This window comes from Aricia agestis, chromosome 7 (assembly GCF_905147365.1).
Source record: "Aricia agestis chromosome 7, ilAriAges1.1, whole genome shotgun sequence".
Classification (NCBI taxonomy): Eukaryota; Metazoa; Arthropoda; class Insecta; order Lepidoptera; family Lycaenidae; genus Aricia; species Aricia agestis.
The window spans coordinates 8559373-8580199 of record NC_056412.1 but is presented as its reverse complement, the minus strand read 5'-3'; the positions used below and the strand labels follow the sequence as shown (position 1 = coordinate 8580199).

General features: G+C 38.3%; 2 protein-coding genes across 2 annotated transcripts; both read right to left on the bottom strand.

Moving 5' to 3' along the window:
• Positions 1 to 1832: 1832 nt before the first annotated feature.
• Positions 1833 to 4271, bottom strand: LOC121728968 (CRAL-TRIO domain-containing protein C3H8.02). Its single transcript, XM_042117322.1, has 4 exons — positions 3938 to 4271; positions 3649 to 3858; positions 3100 to 3311; positions 1833 to 1970 (listed from the first exon to the last, which is right to left on the bottom strand). The coding sequence occupies exons 1-4, from the start codon at positions 4073 to 4075 to the stop codon at positions 1874 to 1876; spliced, it is 657 nt and encodes a 218-aa protein (XP_041973256.1). The 5' UTR covers positions 4076 to 4271; the 3' UTR covers positions 1833 to 1873.
• Positions 4272 to 13717: 9446 nt separating this feature from the next.
• On the bottom strand, positions 13718 to 19055 carry LOC121728971. Its single transcript, XM_042117324.1, has 7 exons — positions 18831 to 19055; positions 18100 to 18296; positions 16316 to 16464; positions 15908 to 16053; positions 15458 to 15711; positions 14956 to 15105; positions 13718 to 14003 (listed from the first exon to the last, which is right to left on the bottom strand). Exons 1-7 carry the CDS (start codon positions 19018 to 19020, stop codon positions 13755 to 13757), a joined length of 1335 nt encoding a protein of 444 aa, XP_041973258.1. The 5' UTR covers positions 19021 to 19055; the 3' UTR covers positions 13718 to 13754.
• Between the last annotated feature and the right edge of the window lie 1772 nt (positions 19056 to 20827).

Genomic DNA, 20827 nt, shown 5'->3' with positions numbered 1-20827 from the left:
TTACAAAAAATATATTTATTGTGTCCTGCTGCGGTATAGCGCCCAGTCTTCTTTGCAATTTAAAGTCATTATTTTCAGTCGTCTAACTTACTAAAAACACTTAAAGAATTTTGTTTGTCGTTATGCTTTTTGTCATTATTTGTTATATTCACAACCTAACAAAAAGCGACAATATTAAGACAATGCAATCAGTAAAAAAGGTTCCAGGAGAGCAACCAACCCCTAGAAACTGACAAAACCATGCCGAGGAGTTTCCATGAAGTATATTTTGAATCCATATTTTTGTATTGCGGTCTGACAAATGCGGCAGATTGCTTTTTATTGGTTGGGAGACTGATGTTGGTAACACATAATAGTACGAATGGTGGCTTTCTTTCGCCGGCCGTGGATGCGGTTTTTTTTTAATTATAAAATTGGGGCCGTCTATGGACTGTTTGTCCATATCCTTTTTTTTGTTATTTTATTATTTACATTTTTCGCATTATATAAAATTTAATTAATTGTAGTCCATCACGCCACGGACATTTTTTTAAATATATTTAATATATATATATATATATATATTTTGTAGATGTATATATATATATATATATATATATATATATATATATATATATATATATATACATCTACAAAATTATAAGGTTTGCTGGAAGAGATCTCTTTTAAGAGATAAGTACGCCGATGCATTATTACAAGCGTTTAAATGTGTCTTTGTACCCTTGTGCATGAAGAATAAATATCGTTCTGTGTCGAATCTACCCGCTATGTAGCTTAGGATGCGGAATTATTAAAACACGTGATTTTAGTGAATCGAGATGAAATATAACAAGCAGAGTTTTTATCAGCACCAGCGCCAGAGACAATTTCTTGTGTGTAACAGCATGTCACCATGATTATTCTTCCAAATTCATTAAAAGCAACATTCCGCATTTGCCATAATATTATGGTCTGGTCTGATCAATTATATGGTAATCTGACATGAATTTTGCCTATTGTGACTAGAACTAATGACTACAAAAAGCTTTGAGATGTAGTGTAATGTAAGATTTTTCAGTAATGTAAGATTTTCCAGTTTGTTGGATAACAGAAAAGTTACCTTAAATTGCAAAAAATATTCGGCTTCATACCGTAGCAAGGCAGACAAAAGGCAATTTCAAGTAAAAACTAGGCACAAAAATTTAATTACAGGTATATCATCAATTAGGACCGAATAATTATTAATAACGTGACAATCAGCAATAAAAATGTAAAAGATTAAATAAAGATTTGTTGGAATACGTTTAATATTTATTCTTCCATTTACTGTCTTCAAAACTTCTTGATAGATTTTTATTTATTTCATAAAATACAAATACATTTAATAATATAATTATGTAATTTGGAGGTGAATCTTGTTGTAATACTTAATCTTGGCCCGAAAATCTTAATCACTAGCTTTGATAAGATCCAATATATATAATAGGAGAGGTAAATAGTCGCTTTTTTAAAAGTATGTGACCGCACACTATGGTATTTAAATAGTATTTTATTGGAAAGGTGTTGGCAATCACTGAAAATCATATTTAAAGTATTTTCGCTTTGTTAATCTTTGAATTTTAAGAAAACCAAAAAAAACCCGAAAAACCCGGGTACCCGGGTTTTCGTTTAAAAAAAACCCGAAAAACCCGGGTACCCGGGTTTTCGTTTAAAAAAAACCCGAAACCCGGGTTTTGAAAATTGGGTCCGGGTTTCGATGCCCTAGTTGTGTATTATGTATTGTATAATAAGTATTAAGTATATAAATAATTTAAATGATTTACCTATATCATACAAAATTTCTTAAATGATTTATATATTATGCTACACATTCTTGTATGCCATATTTGTTTTGTTACATGTCTGTAGGTAGCATGTCAGGAATTAAGTACTGACATAAATCCATTTCTGAATTAACAAATGTCACTTTCCCAGATGTGTTCTCGTCGAGCCTGGAATGTTTATAAACATATTATATATATTATTCATTAAGAAAAAATATAAGGAACATTTTACTATGAATAGTAAAAACTAAGGAAAGGTAACTCCCATACTTCAAGTGCATGGGCGTACCGAGGGGGGGCAGCTGCCCCCCCCTGGATCATATTGATGTCCCTACTAAATATAATATTATCTAGTACTTTCATTTTTAAAAATAACGAATTTTTGCCATTTGTTTGCAATACAACTAAAAATTATTAATTTTTTATTCTTTATAAACACCTAGCTTATAAAAAATCTGATTTGCCCCCCCCCCCCCCCTGGCCCAGAATCTCCGTAATTTGCCCCCCCTGGCCCAGAGCCTGGGTAATTTGCCCCCCCCACCCTGGCCCAGAACCTGGGCACGCCCATGTTCAACTGTTTTGAATTTGGTTCCTTTTCGCACACTAAAATATGACTATAGCTACAAAACACACTCAAATTGACGAAATAAAGCTCTTGACAATAATTGTCACTTGTATAAATACACAAAATTGTGTAACAAATACATGCATAAAGTATGCATGTATTGGGGTCTCATTTTGTAGACTCCTGGAACAAATTTTTGACACAGTTACTCTTCCTTAGTTTTTATTATTTGTAGATATTTTATTATTATTGTAACTTAACAAAGTGTGAGTGAGGTGTAAGTTTTAGATTGACAAATTAGTAAGTTTCCTAGATATTTTCAAATTAATACCTCGATCATGGGAATCACAGATATTTTTTTTATGAAATAAGGGGGCAAACGAGCAAACGGGTCACCTGATGGAAAGCAAGCCGGCCTTTTAAGAGGGAATAGGGTAATAGGGGACGGTAGGGATGGGAAGGGAAGGGCATAGGGATGGATTGGGCCTCCGGTAAACTCACTCACTCGGCGAAACACAGTGCAAGCGCTGTTTCACACTGGTTTTCTGTGAGAACGTGGTATTTCTCTGGTCGAGCCGGCCCATGGCTCTACCATCGTGCCGAAGCATGTCTCTACCACGTCTAATTTTATAAATAAAGATTTTCAATTGTTATGCGGCACCCGGGTGCCACTTGGGAGTTGATGGGTTAGTTACAAAATAATGCAAACAATAATTCCAAGAAATACTTTACCATCCTTTGATTACAGCCCAACAGCCAGAGAAAAAAACAGGCGCATTAATGATAAGACATACTCCAAGCCTCTCTGGATAATGTCGACTCAGCAGCCATATCAAATTCTTCAACACCTGGTAGTCCATGCAGGAAAGAGTGAAATTGTTCAAATCAAATACTATGCACAGGTTGTCTACAACTTCTTCAAAACATTTCTTACTCGCCTCTTCCTGGAATTTAAAACATTAAAATAACATACAATTAGAAAATATACAAATAAATTAGACAGTGTGCATGTTGAATCTGATGAATTTTAGTATTAAAAAAATGGATTCTACCCAATTAATTAATATCTATTATTAATACCTTGATCGTGGGAATTACAGTCACAATAGATGGGTTAACCCATCAACCCCTATGCAGCCACCGGCAGCCCCGGTTTTATTAATATAAAATGAATAATGTTCCTCCTCCATCGTGGGTATCACAGACACAATAGATTTTCAATTATGCGGCAGCCGGCTGCCACTTGAGGATTGATGGGTCAAATAAAAATATGAGGATTACCAAACAGTATACAATGAATTTAGTCAGATCATCTATGTTTCTATCAGTAGTGCTGTGATTCTTGGCCGGTATGTAGACAATTGGTCTTCCAACTAAATCTCTGTGCCGGAGTACTCTTGCTTTATTCGAATATTTTTCAATTAACTCTTTATTTTCATGAAGCACTGCTACACCATACTCCACTCGCCATTTGTTTGTTTTCAAAATAGCCTGAAATCGAAGGTGTTAGTCACAAAAGCATCTCGTTATAGGACTCCTAAAAATCAAGTTATGACCACAAACTACCTACCTGGAAGGCACTGTCAACTGTTTTGAACGCTTTCAAATACCTTCTAAGGGAAAAGTCATTGTGGTATTGAGCTGGATCCGCATCAGATATTAATTTCATTCTCTCTTTTAGATCGCGTAGATTTTGTTCCTCAGCCATGGTTAAGTTTTCACTAAAATATAATCAACCATCCAATATCCAAAACGATTGTTTTGTTTGCCTTACTCCTGCTGCGGGACTAGACAACTTTCACAACAATCTTCTTGGAAAATTCTTAGTTTGTAATAAAAAATTAACAAATTTTATTGAAAGTATGTACAATTAATTCTGCCTATGTATTATTATTTAAATAAAAAATAACAATAAATTACTAGTAAAATATCTCGAATCTGACATTCTTTCGATTTCCAATGACATCATTTTTATGTCACTTTCGGTTTTCCTGACATTGACATTAATTAATAAGTGTTTTTTTTTGCTTAGTCATGGGTTAAGGCAGCTACTACATAACATCTCAAAAGTCTGATAATATTAATATTATTACAGCACTTGTCTTTGCAATAAACATAATAGATTACTTAATAGTAGAGCTGTAGCAAACCGTAGTTGTGTTCGTTTCGTTTTTCAATGCACATTGCGCATGCGCAAAGTTAAAAATTAGCGTCAGTGTGAGTGTTATGTTCTAAAATCTGACAGAAATTGTTAGAATATGACACTCCATTATGAAGTTGACAGTCAGCTGCCAAATTGCGAAAAAATTAAACGATCACGGCTCCTATCACGTATGTATTCGGTACTGAGCAAACGCCGTCTAGTACCGAGTAACGAAACGTTACTCGCGAATGTGTTTCGTTACTCGCATTTTTCGTAGGTAGTTGCCCAAAAATTTTTATTTAATAATAATTATGTTTTTTTACTAAAATGTCGCGACGAGCATATTGCATACCAGTGATGATAAGCGTTAACGCTTGCAGTATTCAAGGTTTAATTTATTTTTTTAGATAAAAGATTAATTCATACTTAGTCCGGGTTCCCTAGATTTTTTTTTAATTATTATCAAACAAATTTTTCGCTGGGCAAAGGCAACCCCCGAATCTTTCACTTATCTTGCTCCAGCGTCACCGTTTGCCAGCCCAGCTGCAGGCGCGGTCGCAGCCTGAAATTTGGGAGGGGGGGTCACTCACTAGTCACTTCGTCTTCGCAATCATTGGTAACGTAACCGCTTACGAGTTGGCTAATGGCAATATTAACTGGACAATGTAAGCTTAACAAGCATCTTAACAAAATAGGTGTTAATATCATTACGAATAATTAGTATTGGTCAGATTAGTATGAGAACCAAAGAAAAATATGACAATAACTAAATATATGCCATACATCAGTGGCCATACATCATAACATTAAAGGATCAGACACTGGTGATGAGACACATTGTATATATTTTAATACACAACCATGACCCAGGAACATAGAAAACTGGATTCGAACCCGCGACCCCGGCTTGAATTGCCACGCACTCTTATTGAGCCACAGAGGTTTTAATATTAAAAAAATCCATTCGAATTCGACTCAGAAACATAAGGTTGTTCACCGATACCCTGATTTCAATCCGACTTCATTTTTAGGGTTCCGTACCAAAAGGCTAAAAACGGGACCCTATTAGCCCGGCGCGGCGCGCACTAGCGGCCAGGTCGCGGCGGCCATTGAAAGTATGGTGTGGCCGCTGGTCGCGTTGCGGCCAGGTGCGCGTGGTCTATGGCGGTTTCATACTAAGGTGATTATCTCGATGGCCGCCGCGACCTGGCCGCTAGTACGCGCCCGGGCTTACTGTGACTTCGTTGTCTGTCTGTCCGTCTGTCTGTCTCCGGGCTGTATCTCAAAAACAGCTATAGCTAGACTTCTGAAAATTTCACAGATTGTGTATTTATGTTGCCGCTATAATAACAAATACTAATAATAAAATAAAATTAAAAATTAAGGGGGGCTCCCATACAACAAATGTGATTTTTTTTAGCTTTTTTGCTCTATCTCAGTAATGGTAGCAAGTAGGCATTTGAAATTTTCACAAAATCATAAATTTTTTGTATGGAAGCCCCCCTTAAATGTGTATTAAATAAATATTTAAGGGGGGTTCCCATACAAAAAACACATTTCTTGCCTACTTTCACGGTACGGAACCCTTCGTGCACGAGTCCGACTCGCACTTGGCCGATTATTTATTCGGATTCTCCTTTCATTCATCAAAAATAAAATGACTTAATATGAGGACTTGCTCCAGACTGAGTTAGGTATTGCTAGTTGGTTGTCTCCTTTTTAGGGTTCCGTAGTCAACAAGGAACCCTTATAGTTTCGGTCTGTCCGTCCGTCTGTTTGTCCGTCTGTCCGTCCGTCGGTCTGTCAACTGTCTGTTCGCGGTTTTGCTCAGACACTATATAGGATCTACAAAGCTGTAATTCGGCATAAATGCACATTGCAAGTATATTAAGCACATTGCACGTATATTAATGATGCCGACAAAATGGTATATAAGATCTTTAATTTTTTTTTAGGTAAATACCTCCCCTTCACATCAAGCGGGGATGATTTTTTCGCGTCCACCCTACCGCGTGGGGGTTCGTTGGATAGGTAATTTAAAAATATTATGAGTAATAGTCGATCAACTAAAAAAATGTATTCGGAGAAGTATAAATGAATTCGGAGAAGTATAAATGAACTTTTCGTTCAAATTCCTTTGAACGTAACTGAGATGATCTTGTTAGTAGTGTAAAACACATTATAAATGTACATTCATTTTATATTTCATACAGTCTTTAGAAATATCAAAAACTAGCGGTACTACGGAGTACGGAACCCGACACGCACTTGGCCGATTTCTATAAATATCTACGGAGAACGAGAGAGATAATAATTACATTAAATATTTAAAATTAAGTAATTATATTTAATTGACAGACTGGCGCAAACGAGCTTTAATATTTTTAATGATCCAAAGAATTTGTTATAGGCGCTACAAAATACTTGAAAAGTTAATTAATATTATCACAATAGACAACGTTAGTAACATAGAATATCATTGAATAGACATAACGACCAGTAGTTCGACTGCAAAGAAACGGACAGGTTTCAATATCTGTCAAATTCGTCGGGTTTCACCATAGACATAAAATATGGGTTTCACTATGATTATGAACGGAATGTGCCTCGCGCTGGCTGATATAATTTATTTTTAAATATTTAAAATAAAGATTTCAAAATTGGATTCTGACAATTTTAATCGCATATGCCAAAACACAAACAACAATACGACCAAAGAGGAACACGTCCAGCGAATATGTCATAGTTTTAAATTCGTAGGTGACAAGTTAACAACCCTAGCGACGATTTTCGTCATAATACGTCAAATTTAAAAATTTCAACATCAGTTCTAAGTCGGCATACTCTATCATTCTGTCTACTCTGATATTATTCATCTCGAGATCGAAAAGTCCTTGTTTATTTATTCATTCATGGAATATACTACCTACCTATTTAGATATTTTGATATCTATTCACTGAACTTCCCATTTTTCCCAAATATTGTGTCGACGTTTTTCGTCATTTTATCCTTCTCACAACCTTCTCATTATAGAATCCAAACTAGGTTAAACGAGAGATCCAAATGTGTATAGAAAATAGATCCCAGCCAATTCTAAGTTATCGTTAGCCTTCTTAGGAGACTTTATCTAAAATATTAAGTATAATATTATACTATTATACTTATTAAATCGGTGGGGATATTTAATTAAGTAAGTATTACTCTCAGGTGTTACTATTCTACGTGTTGTTTAGGCGTCGACCGTTTAACCTACTGAACCTAGTGGGTTAAAATACCGGAGATATTGTTTAAAATCTAAAAAACCGATGTGAATTGTGATATTTTAGTCTTGCATTCGAAATTACGTTTACATTTAAGTAAAACATCGTCTAGTATCTACTAGACATGTTTTCACTTGAATGAAAATAATATCAAACGGTTTCGTGTTCAATCACTATAGTGTAGAGTTTTCGCCAGTTTTCGTCGAACCTCGGAACGTGACAAACGGGACGTGTAATAAAGATGGATACCCGTAACAGCAAACAGTAAGTATATCCATACTAATATTATAAATGCGAAAGTATGTCTGTCTGTCTGTCTCTCTGTCTGTTACCTCTTCACTTGAGCGTGAAGAGGTAACAGACAGAGAGACAGACAGACAGACATACTTTCGCATTTATAATATTAGTATGGATATACCGCTGAACCGATATTGCTGAAATTTGGCATGGATATACTTTCAGTCCCGGGAAAGGACATAAGATTCTTTTTATACCGGAAAAAATGTACAGTTCCCGCGCGATAAACGAGTTTTGGCACAACGGAGTTGCGGGCATCGTCTAGTTATTATATTATTATACTAACTACTACATTTGACGGCAGATTTCTGAGAAATGGCGGTATTTTGTAGTCCACCCCACGTCCACTCCATCCGAAACTGTTCTATTTTTAAACTATTTCCAAGGAGGAGGTTCTTTGTTCGGCAGTGGATTTTGAAGTGAAACTTCTTTTGGCGCGCTGAGAGTGTTCGTCATGAAAAAGGGGGGTCGAAATAATAAGTATGGGTCTACCAAAATCTGATGGCAAAAAGTGAGAAAATAAATTGATTCTAGCAGTACCGGGGCCCGGGGTAATTGGAATAAAACATTATGATCCTTTTTTTTCTTATAGCGGCTGATCCTGTGTGTTAAACATGTAAATATAAAAATTTATCCAATGAGAATACCTACCTAATAATATTGCGTAACGACGCCTTCACGATTTTGGACATTAGTTCCACTTCTGAAACGTGTAGGTACTTACCTACACTGTAGGTTCGGAATCATACCTCCTGCAACTTCTCGACATTGTTCCACGCGAAAAATATACCATCCTCGACGTCACTGAAACTCTGGAACGAACTGTGACTAGCAGCAATTCCGGACCAATACGACTGTATGTAAGTATACTGATTACTGTATAACCTTCAAGAAGAGAGCGTATTCCCTCGGCAGCGCACCTACAGCTCTTGTAATGTTGCGAGTGTCCATGGGTGACGGTAGTTGCTTTCCATCAGGTGAGCCGTTTACCTTTTTTTTTTTGCGCAGGGGAAACCCATCATGGGTGCCCCGGGTTGGGGATGTGCCTCAGTTAGCTGAAGCACCCCGGGGGTATGTGAGCCTCTTACTCACTAAAACCACCTGCGGTTCGCCTTCAGCCGCAAAAGGGAGGGATGTCCCGGATCTAACAAACACAGGACTCCCTCCACGACCGGCCGGTCTACCTCAGAAGGGACCGGACTTCCACCGAAATTAGGAAACACCTCGGCAAACTGAAGCGTTCCCCTCGGCGCCGGGACTGGCAGAGCCGGGGAGGTTCCCATCCTTATAAAATTACATGTCCTGACTGACTGACTGACTGATTCATCATCGCTGAGCAAAAACTATAAAAGTTACAGCCACGAAATTTGGTGAGTAGGGTTGTTTTATTAAGTAGGCACCCACTAAGGAAGGAATTTTAAAAATTTTACCCCGAAGGGGGTGAAATAAGGGTTGAAAGTTTTAATGAAAGTCCGTCATTTCTTGAGTTAGAAACATGAAACTTTATTTTTGGGTTACTGATTAAAAAGAATGGATACGTATTTAAGCATTTTCGGAAATTCTACCCCCAAGGGGGTGAAATTGGGGTTGAAAGTTTGAATGAAACTCCGTTATTTCTTGAGTTAGAAACATAAAACTTTATGTTTGGGTTACTGATTAAAAATTATTGGATACGTGTTTAAGAGTTTCTGAAAATTCTACCCCCAAGGGGGTGAAATAGGGGTTGAAAGTTTAAATGAAAGTCCGTCATTTCTTAAGTTAGAAAAATGAAAGTTTATTTTTGGACTGCTTATTAAAAATAAATGGATAGGTATTTAAGCGTTTTTAGAAATTCTACCCCCAAGGGGGTGAAATTGGAGTTGAAAGTTTGAATGAAAGTCCGTCATTTCTTGAGTTAGAAACATGAAACTTTATTTTTGTGCTACTGATTAAAAATGAATGGATACGTATTTAAGTGTTTCTGGTAATTCTACCCCCAAGGGGATGAAATTGGGGTAGAAAGTTTTAATGAAAGTCCGTCATTTCTTGAGTTAGAAACATGAAAGTTTATTGACGTTTGCGTTTGACGTTTGCTTAAATAGGGTCCGTTTTTACCCTTTGTATAAGGAACCACAAAAACAAAAAGGAGAAAACTATTCATCTTTGTTATTATACTATGTTAACGCGGATGAAGTCGCGGGCAACAGCTAGTAATTATACACTTTCCTTGCACTTATTCCACTTTATTTTAAGATATTTATTACAAAATTGTTAAATACACGACCGGTTTCGAAAAAATACACACCTGATGATGAAATACACACCAAATGTGTGCCTTACGCTTTGGAGTTAAGGCTGAATTTGTTATGTTCAATTTTGGTGACATTGGTGACCCTGACGTGGTAATGATGATGATGATGATGAATGTAATTTGCATAGTAGCATATGCTTTTAGTTCTTAAAACAGCGCCTAAACCCCCAAACTTGTATTTATAAGGAATCCGGAGTTCTCTTAGTATCTTCGGAACCATAATATACCTCGGTGCAAAATCTTGCGTTTTGGTAGCATATGCTTAGGATGCTTTCTATAAAATCAAAATCACCATATGTTTCCATATAAATTTCGAGGAGTTCCCTCGATTACTCATGGATTCCATCATCAGGTCACCACTTTGTGAACATGGTACCAAATTAGAAAGAAACCTAATACAACAAAACAAAAATTTAGAAAATCGGTTCACAAACGGCGGAGCAATCGTTGAACATACAAAAAAAAAAAATCCACAGCCGAAGAAGTCGGTTAAAAATAATGTTTTACACACCCTCTTGCCCACCAAAATTTACCCACCAAAATTGCAATTTGCGAAAAAAATAAGCTTAAAAGAAAAACTACGTGCACTAAAGTTATAACACATTATACTGTACATATACTGTACATATATTATTATATAACTTAACTATAAACAGACCAAAACTCTACCGATATTCAAAATAACAATATGATATTATTGCCACAAGTAGGATAATTTAAGTACACCAAAATTGCATAAAATCGGGTTTTTGTGATAAAACGGTTTACTTTCATTTCTGGCTGGAAACTGGTATGACCCAGCCCACAGCCACCTCCTAAACTGGTTAGTGTGTGGCTGAATGAAGTAAATGGCGTATTTTTTATGCTTATGGGATCAATGGTATTTTGTAGAAATAACGTTTCGTAAATCTCACCAAAATTTAAAAATTCTCCGCGACAGACCTAAACGGTGTCATAAAAACTAAACTACAGAAGTTAGTACAATAAAATTCATATAAATATTATGAAGAGTCAACTATATAAAACGACTGCATAAAAATAAAAATCTAATCCAGTATCAAGTTTTCTGTTAATCGGTCTAGATATTGAGTAAAATAGTTCGGTGACAAGCCACCAAAATTGGAAATCGCCTATTTATGTTTATTATCTTTAAAAATAATAATTATTTTAAAAAAATAAGGATAGACCCAAATTATAACGTTACGTTTTATTTTAAAAATCAAAAATGAAAACGATATCTTGAAAAAATAAGATAGTTTTCAGCCTTGCCACGCAAAAAAGCGGTTTGTGAAATCCAATCTTTTATGAATTTGATGAACCCAAAATTTTCAGCGCTAATGACAACGGGTAGTCTGTACAGTGGCAAACAACAGCGCCGTGCGCGATGTTGCGGCCGCAGCCGGGGCAGGACACCACCACCTAGTCAGCGTTCTGGATGACGCCAGAGTTGCCGTTCGCCTCCAGGGTTACCTAGTTATGGGTGTTTTGAACACTGGCTGCGGCCGAGTGCTGACCGATCACCGAGGTCCCCGTTAACTCGGATACTGCAGCCTGCCAATATCGGTTACGAATTCAGAACTAGCATCGGTTTAATTAGTGAAATATCGTGGAATTTGTAGTGAAGATTTTCCTAATTAGGATTGTTCCCGCAATTTGTCCCAAACCTTTTCTGTCTTCCTGGACCGATACCATTTTTTAATTTAAAGTCTAAAGTTACGTTAGGTAGCCAAATCGGCCAAGTTGCTTTCGAGTTAGTAATCCATTTCCCCAAAATTCTAGGTAGGCGATAGGGAGCTTCAATTTGTAGATATTCAATTTGCGACCGAGATGTGAGTGAGTGTCCATCTCTGCTCCTCGACTTCCAGCCAGCACGAGTCGAGGTAGACCTCGAACTCGTCCTCGTTGAGGACCGACGCCAGATCTCCCGGCTCCGACCTCTCGCGAGGCACACACGGCCAGCACATGGCCAGCACCACCACTGCAGCGACTACTATTCTCAACATTGTTTTAGACCTCCCGGAGCAGTGTCTCCGATGAAGAAGACCTAAGATTATTTATAAGGAGTATATTATTATTATCATCGTGTATCATCATTTTTCGGAGATAAGACAGTCGCCAAATTGTTAATCTGCTACCGTACATAATCATCGATAATAATTTAAATCGCCTATGCTATGTGGGCCGATAAGAGTGCACTATATCAAAATATATACTTAGTAGCAGTGCCGTAAATAGCCTTTTTTGCGCCCTGTGCAAGCCTATATAACTGCACACTTGTTTTTTACCTGACTTCCAAAAAGGAGAAGGTTTTAAATTATAATATGTTCGGCTGTGGATATTATTTTTTTTACTACATTGGAAAACATCTCTGGGGCGCAGCGGGAAGTACTTATCGGGAGCAATTCGAAAAAATAAGAGTCTACACCCCCCCCAGAGTCTACGCCCTGTGCCTGGGCACCGGTGGCACCGCCCTATTTACGGCACTGCTTAGTAGTTAGTACATACAGATAAGTTATAACAGAGAGCAACCGACGCCCGCATTCAGCGAGGCGGCTATCAGGCCCAGATACTCAAATGCTAATTAAGGAAATGACGTGAAACATGGCAACGGACGGTATCGTAAAAATATAATTTATTTAATTTCATCAAAATGTTTTCAGACGTCTTATAAGTTTCTTTTCTACCTTCATAGACTCTACATCTGGAAGAGGCTTCTTCCGTGAGGAATAACGCGAATGAAACCTATGTCGTTAAATTCAATAACGAGTAGGTACATATTTTTTACGAGAACCGAACTCGGTAATTAAAAATACAATTTTTCATTTTTGGTAATCTCGTTTAGCGAATTTTATATCGCAGCAGCAATCTGCTCCGATATGAAATTTAATCTTTATTTTGTTTGTGTTTCGCAGCAATATCTACCGAACGAAATCAATTTGCAGCATTCTATGATCGAGTTTCCGGTTTATTTGTTTGCTTATTATTTATTAATATTCTCCAGTAGAGCATAATATATTAAAGTCCGTCATTTTGTCATAAATACATCATCATCCGGTAAGGGAAACAAATTATCGGACGTTTTCATAAGTCGCGGCTGACGGATGCGGCTTGTTTCTATCTGATTAATACAAAATACACTAAACTGTGCACACTGTCTGACATAAGTCGCGGACGTGACCTTGAGCGTTCGGACGTCTGAACAGAATCTGGCTGGCTGGATGTTTTTGCATCTGTGGACGTCCGCGGATGAACCGTGTACATTGTTAAGCTGTATCCATCAGCCGCGACTTATGGATGCGTCCGATAATTAATTTGTTTCTAGTTGAAAGCTTAAATAAATAATGTATTAAAGCTTCAAGTTTTATTTACAAATATCCCTGGAATATATTTTATGAATCATGATAGGAGAGCGTTGACAGTGAATTCGGGGAGATGGGGGATCCTTCGTCGGAAGTCGTCGACGGTGCAGCAGAAGCTGTAGCCGATGTCGAGGCGGTCGGGCTGCCACCTCAGCCAGTTGAATGCGGCGTTGTTGCGGCAGCGGTCTGTGCAGAACTGCATCGCGCGCGCCTCCTCGAGCGTGTAGTAGGGGTTGTTGATGCTGATGAACGCTGTGCCTATACTCCTCGACGCGTCGTATACCACCTGAAAAAATACATGCTTTAATAATCTAGACTGGGACTTGTGCCAGATTTGGTTAATTGTACGACGTTTCGCAAAACGTCATGCCATTCAATAAAATAGAAGGAGAACACAATATATTTGTTTCATGATTAAATTGAACATATTATAATAAAAAATTGAGGCCTTAGCCTGGCGCGAGTAGGCCTCAGTTGTTAACATTATGTTGTTTGCATGTCATTTTCGTAAGTACTCTTTATGAATTATTATTTTCTTCACATTGACCAGCACCACATGTTACTTTACATATCAGTTATTCTTAGAACATAGCGATGTATCTCCGAGAATTTAGGAAAAAAAGCTGAATACGAGATGTCAAAGTAAAAGGTATTGCTGGCAACACAAGTAACCAAATTGTATATCTACATAGCTAAGTACATTAAATATTCTCGCTGACAGATTTCTACGGAGGAGGACTTAAATATTTGAATAAAGGCGTGGGCTGCCTAATCTGTATAATTATGCGAGCCTACGATAACGGGGGTATATAAACGTAAACAGGAAAACAGGAAAACATTTTCGAACCTGGAGACCACAGCATACATTAATTGTATACGCCATCAAAGGGTCAATTCAGACCGCAGTGCCAAATTTGTATGGATTTCACAAATTTGCAAGACGGCTCACGAAATCTTTCAATTCAGTACAAATTACAAATTCTTCGCGTCGCGTTGCGGTCTGAATTCAGGTTTCTAAATACACCATGCCGAAGTTCCACGGTGGAAGTTCGGCATGATTCCACCTGCAACGTATTTTAAATTACCAATTACACACCATGTCGAAATTACGTCGCGTTATATTGTATGCGTTTCATATTGTTGACGTAATCATGGCGAACTTCCGCCGCGTAACTTCGGCATGGTGTGTTTAGACACTTTAACACTAGCTATATAGCACGCCAATGTATCAAAAGCACCTTATAGTAGTAGAGGGGTACGGGGACGGTGCCACCGTTCAGGTAGATGTCGACGAAGTGTCCGTTGGCGTTGCGCAGCTGGCTCACGCCGAACGTGCCCGTGTAGATCACGGTGTTGTAACCCGCCTCGCCGATACGTTGACGGAGGTTCTACAGAAAAAGCTACCATTATCGACTTGAAAACATACTAAGGATCATTAATATTATAATAGTTAACAACATAATAACTAAAAACCACGTATAGAAATATCTAATCGTTTTCATCACTCCAATCCAAAATCATGAGGTTCTAACAACGATGCTGTTATCGTGATGCGAGCTTGAAATTTTGAAACCAAGTTAAGAATGACTTTTCAAGTATTTTTTTTATAAAATACCCCTTATGAGCGAGCAAACGCAAAACCTGATGGAAAGCAACAACCGTCGCCCATGGACACCACTCGCAGCATCAGAAGAGCTGCAGGCCGGCCTTGAGGGAGTGGAAGATTATTTGCTTTTTAACCTGTTCCAGCCAGTTCCAGTTGCCGGCGTTAAACGGTTGCCACTGAGGCGCGGCGTTGATGAACACGTGGCTGGCTCGCTGGCCGGACGCGTACACGAAGTCGGTCTTGGCGGCCAGGTGTCCGCGGGCGAGGAACTGCGTTGAGGTGACGTACACGTCAGCCAGCGCGGACCCCACCAGCTGCGCGATCGCCTGCTTCTGCTGCACTTGCGTGTACACGGTGTTGATCGCCACGCCCGGGAAGAAACCACCGGCTGGAATGGTTCATAATTGGGTGTTTTTCCACTAAATCGACAGCGAAAACTTCATTTAACTCCAATAAAATTGGGACAAAGTCCCGAAATTGAAATATCGTAAAGTTCGAGCTTATCGAAGCGATCGGTCACAACTTTTAGGAGCCAAATAAATAACACGAAGGACCTCATTTGATGATCTAGCGAAGTTTCTCACCGATCCAGCTGGGTCGGGTGACTCCGGTCTGGTGGACGGCGTTCCACGGATTCTGCTCGTAGCGGACGTACAGCACCTCCAGCCGGGTCTGGTCGAAGCACGAGTGGTACAGCGGGTGGAACACGTTGTTAACGACGAAGCCCACGCTGCAATCGATTTTAAATTAACGTCCGGAAATATTTTAATCACGAGCTAATTTATTGTGTTTTCATTGTTTTATTTGCTTGTAATTTTGTAGTCCGATAAACCGAGTTGGAAAATAATTGCTCGCATTTTGTTTGTACAAACATGAATACTTTCCCCGAAACATTCATGTTTGTACAAAGTATGAACCCGCTCGTAGCTTCTACATGTAATAAGTTGGTTAAGTAAAAGGATATTTCGTGTGTCGTTATTTCCGGGTCTCACCTCAACATGACGTGGTTGTTGTAGCAGCGCTCGTTGGTGGCGATGGCCTCGTAGAAGGAGTGTGACGTGCACGTCAGATGACCGAACTCGCCGACTCCATTCAGCCACCCGAGACCGGTCACCTGAGCGTCGCTCACGCATTGCACGTTCTAAAATCCAACTTTAAATTATTATACACATAATAATAATTATAATAATAACTACCACACTGGTTTCGGTGACGGTGGACAGTTTCATTGAAATCAGGATAGTTATGCAGCAGTAATTTTATAGTTCCCAAGTGTGTGCAAAGTCCACAAAAGCACTCTCTATTCCTTTACCCTCATAACCCAGTGGGACGGAAGACTGATACGACTGGCGAGAGATCAGGCGTAGGACTTTTTACATGCCCATCCGACGCATGAATCATCTTACTTATCAGTTGTCACTTATAAGACAATCAGCAACCTAACCTAACCTAACCAAACTTGGAAATAACATAATATTATTGTTTCCAACGCGGGAATCGAACCCGCGACCTCCGAGTCAAGAGCCGCGCTCTAAGCCACTGGACCACAGAGGCGTAAAATAATTATTATGCAAAGCCGTCAGCTTACATCACTTCGTCTCATCCTAATTCCTATGCAAAACTTAGCAGTAACTTAGTTAACTGAACTTACTATAGATACATGACGTGTTATGAGTTATGAGTATCAGATAGAATATTTATTCTATACGAAGTAAAAAGGATTAATGTCCATTTGCATTGAATTAAACAGACTACAACTTACAGTGTTCTTTATAAGAGCTACTGTTAGTGTTAGTGTTAGTGTTGTAACTTATAATAATAACGAATTATCTTTTTATTGTGACAAAAATGCGTAATTTAGGTACTTTAGTGCGCACAAAGTCAAGTACCAAAAATATGAATGATTACAATATTTACATAAGTACTAAATTGTAATCGTTCATATTTTTGGTAAGTATGTAATTTTTTTGCAGTGAATCTTTGCACAGGAACTTAGGTAGGTAGTTACTATCATAAGCTGAATAATAACTCAAAATATATGGTAAATATTCTCGTATGGGAAATGATCTTGGTATTACGTTTGTATGAGAATTGCGATGGCACCCGCGGGGCTAAAATGGTCACATTTAGCAATTCCTCTCAATCAATTCAGCAAATGAATTGTCAAAACTGTCAAACTGACAAATGTCAAATTAGTACGAAATACGAATTACTAAATATGAATTGCAGCAGACTTGCATTTTGCGATTTTAAAAGAATGAATCATAACATGATTCATAATGTGATTCTTCAAAGCGACCATTTTAGCCCCGCTGGACTCTTAAGTCGCTAACAGCTGCAACTGCGAAAATTCTGGAAGGGTTCCATAGCCAACAACTACTCGTAACATGTCCTTGTAGACCATGGAACCGTAAAACAAGCTGATTTTTTGTTTATATAAAATAAATAAGTAAAATATTTTTTTTGTATAATAATAATAATACTCCCCACACCGGTTTCGGTGACGGTGGCCAGTTGAACCTGAAACAGGCCTGCTGTTACGCAGGAGTAATTTTATAGTGCCCAAGTGTGAGCGCAGTACACAAGAGCACTCTCTATTCCTTTCACTCTCATAACCCAGTTTCTTCAAAATTCTGCGAGCGAACTGCTAATGATGGATAAATGGCTGAAACCCGTTCGATGCAGCTTTCGAACAAAACACACTAGATTATAATCTATTTATGCGCATATGGGCTATAATGTCACGGAAAGATGAATGTCGGTTAAAATGACTTACACCAGTTTGCACGGAGGCTGATTGCTGGGGATGGAGGATGGTGCGGCCGGAGCCAGGGCAGGACACGATGACCTCCTCGCCGGTGTTGAGGTGGATGACGCCGGAGTTGCCGGTGCCTGCCGGATACGTGTTGGTGCTGCGCCGGATGAAGATCGGCTGCGGCTGACCCAAGTCCCCGTTCACTCTGATGCTGCAGCCTAACCCAATAGTGTTAAGTATAACTGCTTTTAGAACGGAGTCATGTTGCAAGGAATGTGATTTTAAGAAGCAGAATCGCTGCTCTTCTCGAGGATGTTCTATTGGTTCTCAGAAACACATTCCTTGCAACGCTGTTCACGCACCCTTAGGGTCAGGTTACAGATTACTAAATAGTTGCTACGTAAGTAATTTTATTGTCATGCGGATTTGTTACCGTATGCGGTTTTGCTACCGTATGCGGTTACCAATTCACAGAGAACATTTAAAATCGTGTAATCGTGTTCATATCCCATGCAAACAATACCAATCCGCGTCCGTGTCTAAGTCCGCATGACTCTCTATAATAATTAATAACATTAAAGTTACCTGCATGATATTCGTTGCTATATTTAAGTAAATAACGAAGATTATTAAGAAAAGTAAATTCTTAACGAGTAGCGTTGTTTGCACAGTTATATCATACATTTCTAGGATATTTATTTCTGAATCACGTGTATTTTTGTAGTATCTCCAATTTGCGTCGTGATATTTACCGCTTCGGGGTTGAACGGCAGCGGAGGCGTTAACCCAGCTCTGCTCCTCGACCGCCAGCCAGGAATCGAGGTAGTCTTCGAACTCCTCCTCGTTTAGCATAAGAGCGAGATCCCCTGGTTCCGGCTTCCGGGAAGGTAGAGCCGCCACCGTCAGCGCGACGGCCACCACACCCAAAACTATACGAAACATTTTCAAAATGTTTCTTTTACAAGGCACAGAACCTATGAGATCTGTCGGATACGAGCACCATTCTTCGGTTTTTATACGATAGCCGTATCTTTAAATTTGGCGTTTCAGATAAGAGTAATTAGATTGACGTTTTATTATTATAACATCAATCAAAAGATTAACAGTTACTATAATTATTATTATCAATGATACTTATAGTATAATATGTAACGACGTGATGACTGATGAGCAATTAGTACTTATTAGAGTGGTATGTAGTCTCACTTGGCTAAACTTTTATTTCGGTAAATATCTTTTTGCACTTAAACATGTATAATAAACAAAAAATTAATATTTTACCCTTTATTTTATATGTTACATGTTACGTTATTTCTTCCTTTAAACTTTCTCCAAGAATGTAAAATATAATGAGGTCATTAGATGCTTTGTTCTCCATTACAGTAAGTATACTTTATATTCTGAAATAAAAAATGCCTCTGTAATCCATAATTATAATTGAAGAACGCAGGGCTTAATATTTGTTTCTTTTTTTGCAATATACTCTACAAAACAAGCGTTATAATATAGCATAAAAGTTAAATCATTTTTCTAATATTAAAGTGGTGGTTTTAAAGTGGTAGAGCCATGCTTCGGCAAGAAGGGGCCGGCTCGACCGGAGAAATACCACGGGCTCACAGAAAACCGGCGAGAAACAGCGCTTGCGCTGTGTTTCGCCGAGTGAGTGAGTTTACCGGAGGCCCAATTCCCTGCCCTTCCCTTCCCTACCCTTCTCTATTTCCTTCCCTATTCCCTTCCTTACCTCCCCCTACCCTGTAATCCTATTGCCTCTTAAAAGGCCGGCAACGCACCTGCTGCTCTTCTGATGTTGCGCGAGTCCATGGGCGACGGAAGTTGCTTTCCATCAAGTGACCGGTTTGCTCGTTTGCCCCTTTATTTCATAAAAAAATATATTAATAAATAATTTTATCAATAAAACAGTGTTTCAACATTATTTAGAGCCCGTTTTACCACTTCCTGATATAGTGCCGGATAGGCTATCCACAACTTATTCGACAGATTCTCCATACTCCATCTGTCAAGTTAAGTATCCGGCACTTTATCAGAAAGTGGTGAAACAGGCCCTTAAGGTTTTATTTAACTTTGTTAAGAATAGTTGACGTAACAATAACTAATAGTGTATATATAAGGCATGTATTTAAATCAATATCTTTTTTCGATCAAAATATTTGAAAGTTTCACCAAAAATACTGACTTGCACGCTAATTATTCACCCTAAATAATGCGAATTCAGCATACTATTTAAAGTTATTTTTGAAACTGTTTTACTGAATGAATAACTATTATTAAAATAGTATATCTAACAATTCCTTAGTTCAATAAACATACTACAACTTTTTAAAGGAAAACCATCACCTAAATTACTTTTGGGAACATCATTTATTCTAAATAAAACTCAATTTAATCTGTTATGTTCATATAATTAAGAACACATAAAAATCATTAAGTGCTAATTTAACATGGACTAAAATTTGGCACAGTGAATGGTAACTCAGTTTATAAACAATAATAATAAACAATCGGCAAAGAGCGAGTCGGATTCGCGCCCAAAGGGTACATATTGCATAATAATTAAGCCTCCGGCTTAGGAATTGCACTCTAGGGGTTGACAAGCTACTAAAGAAAAAAAAAGAAAAAAAAACTGGCTTCAATTATGAGTTCCGCTACGCAGGGCTCCTACTTCTGGGTGATTCACAAAAAATAACCACGATGGCTAAGGCGGGAGCACTCTACGGTACGCTCCTGCCTT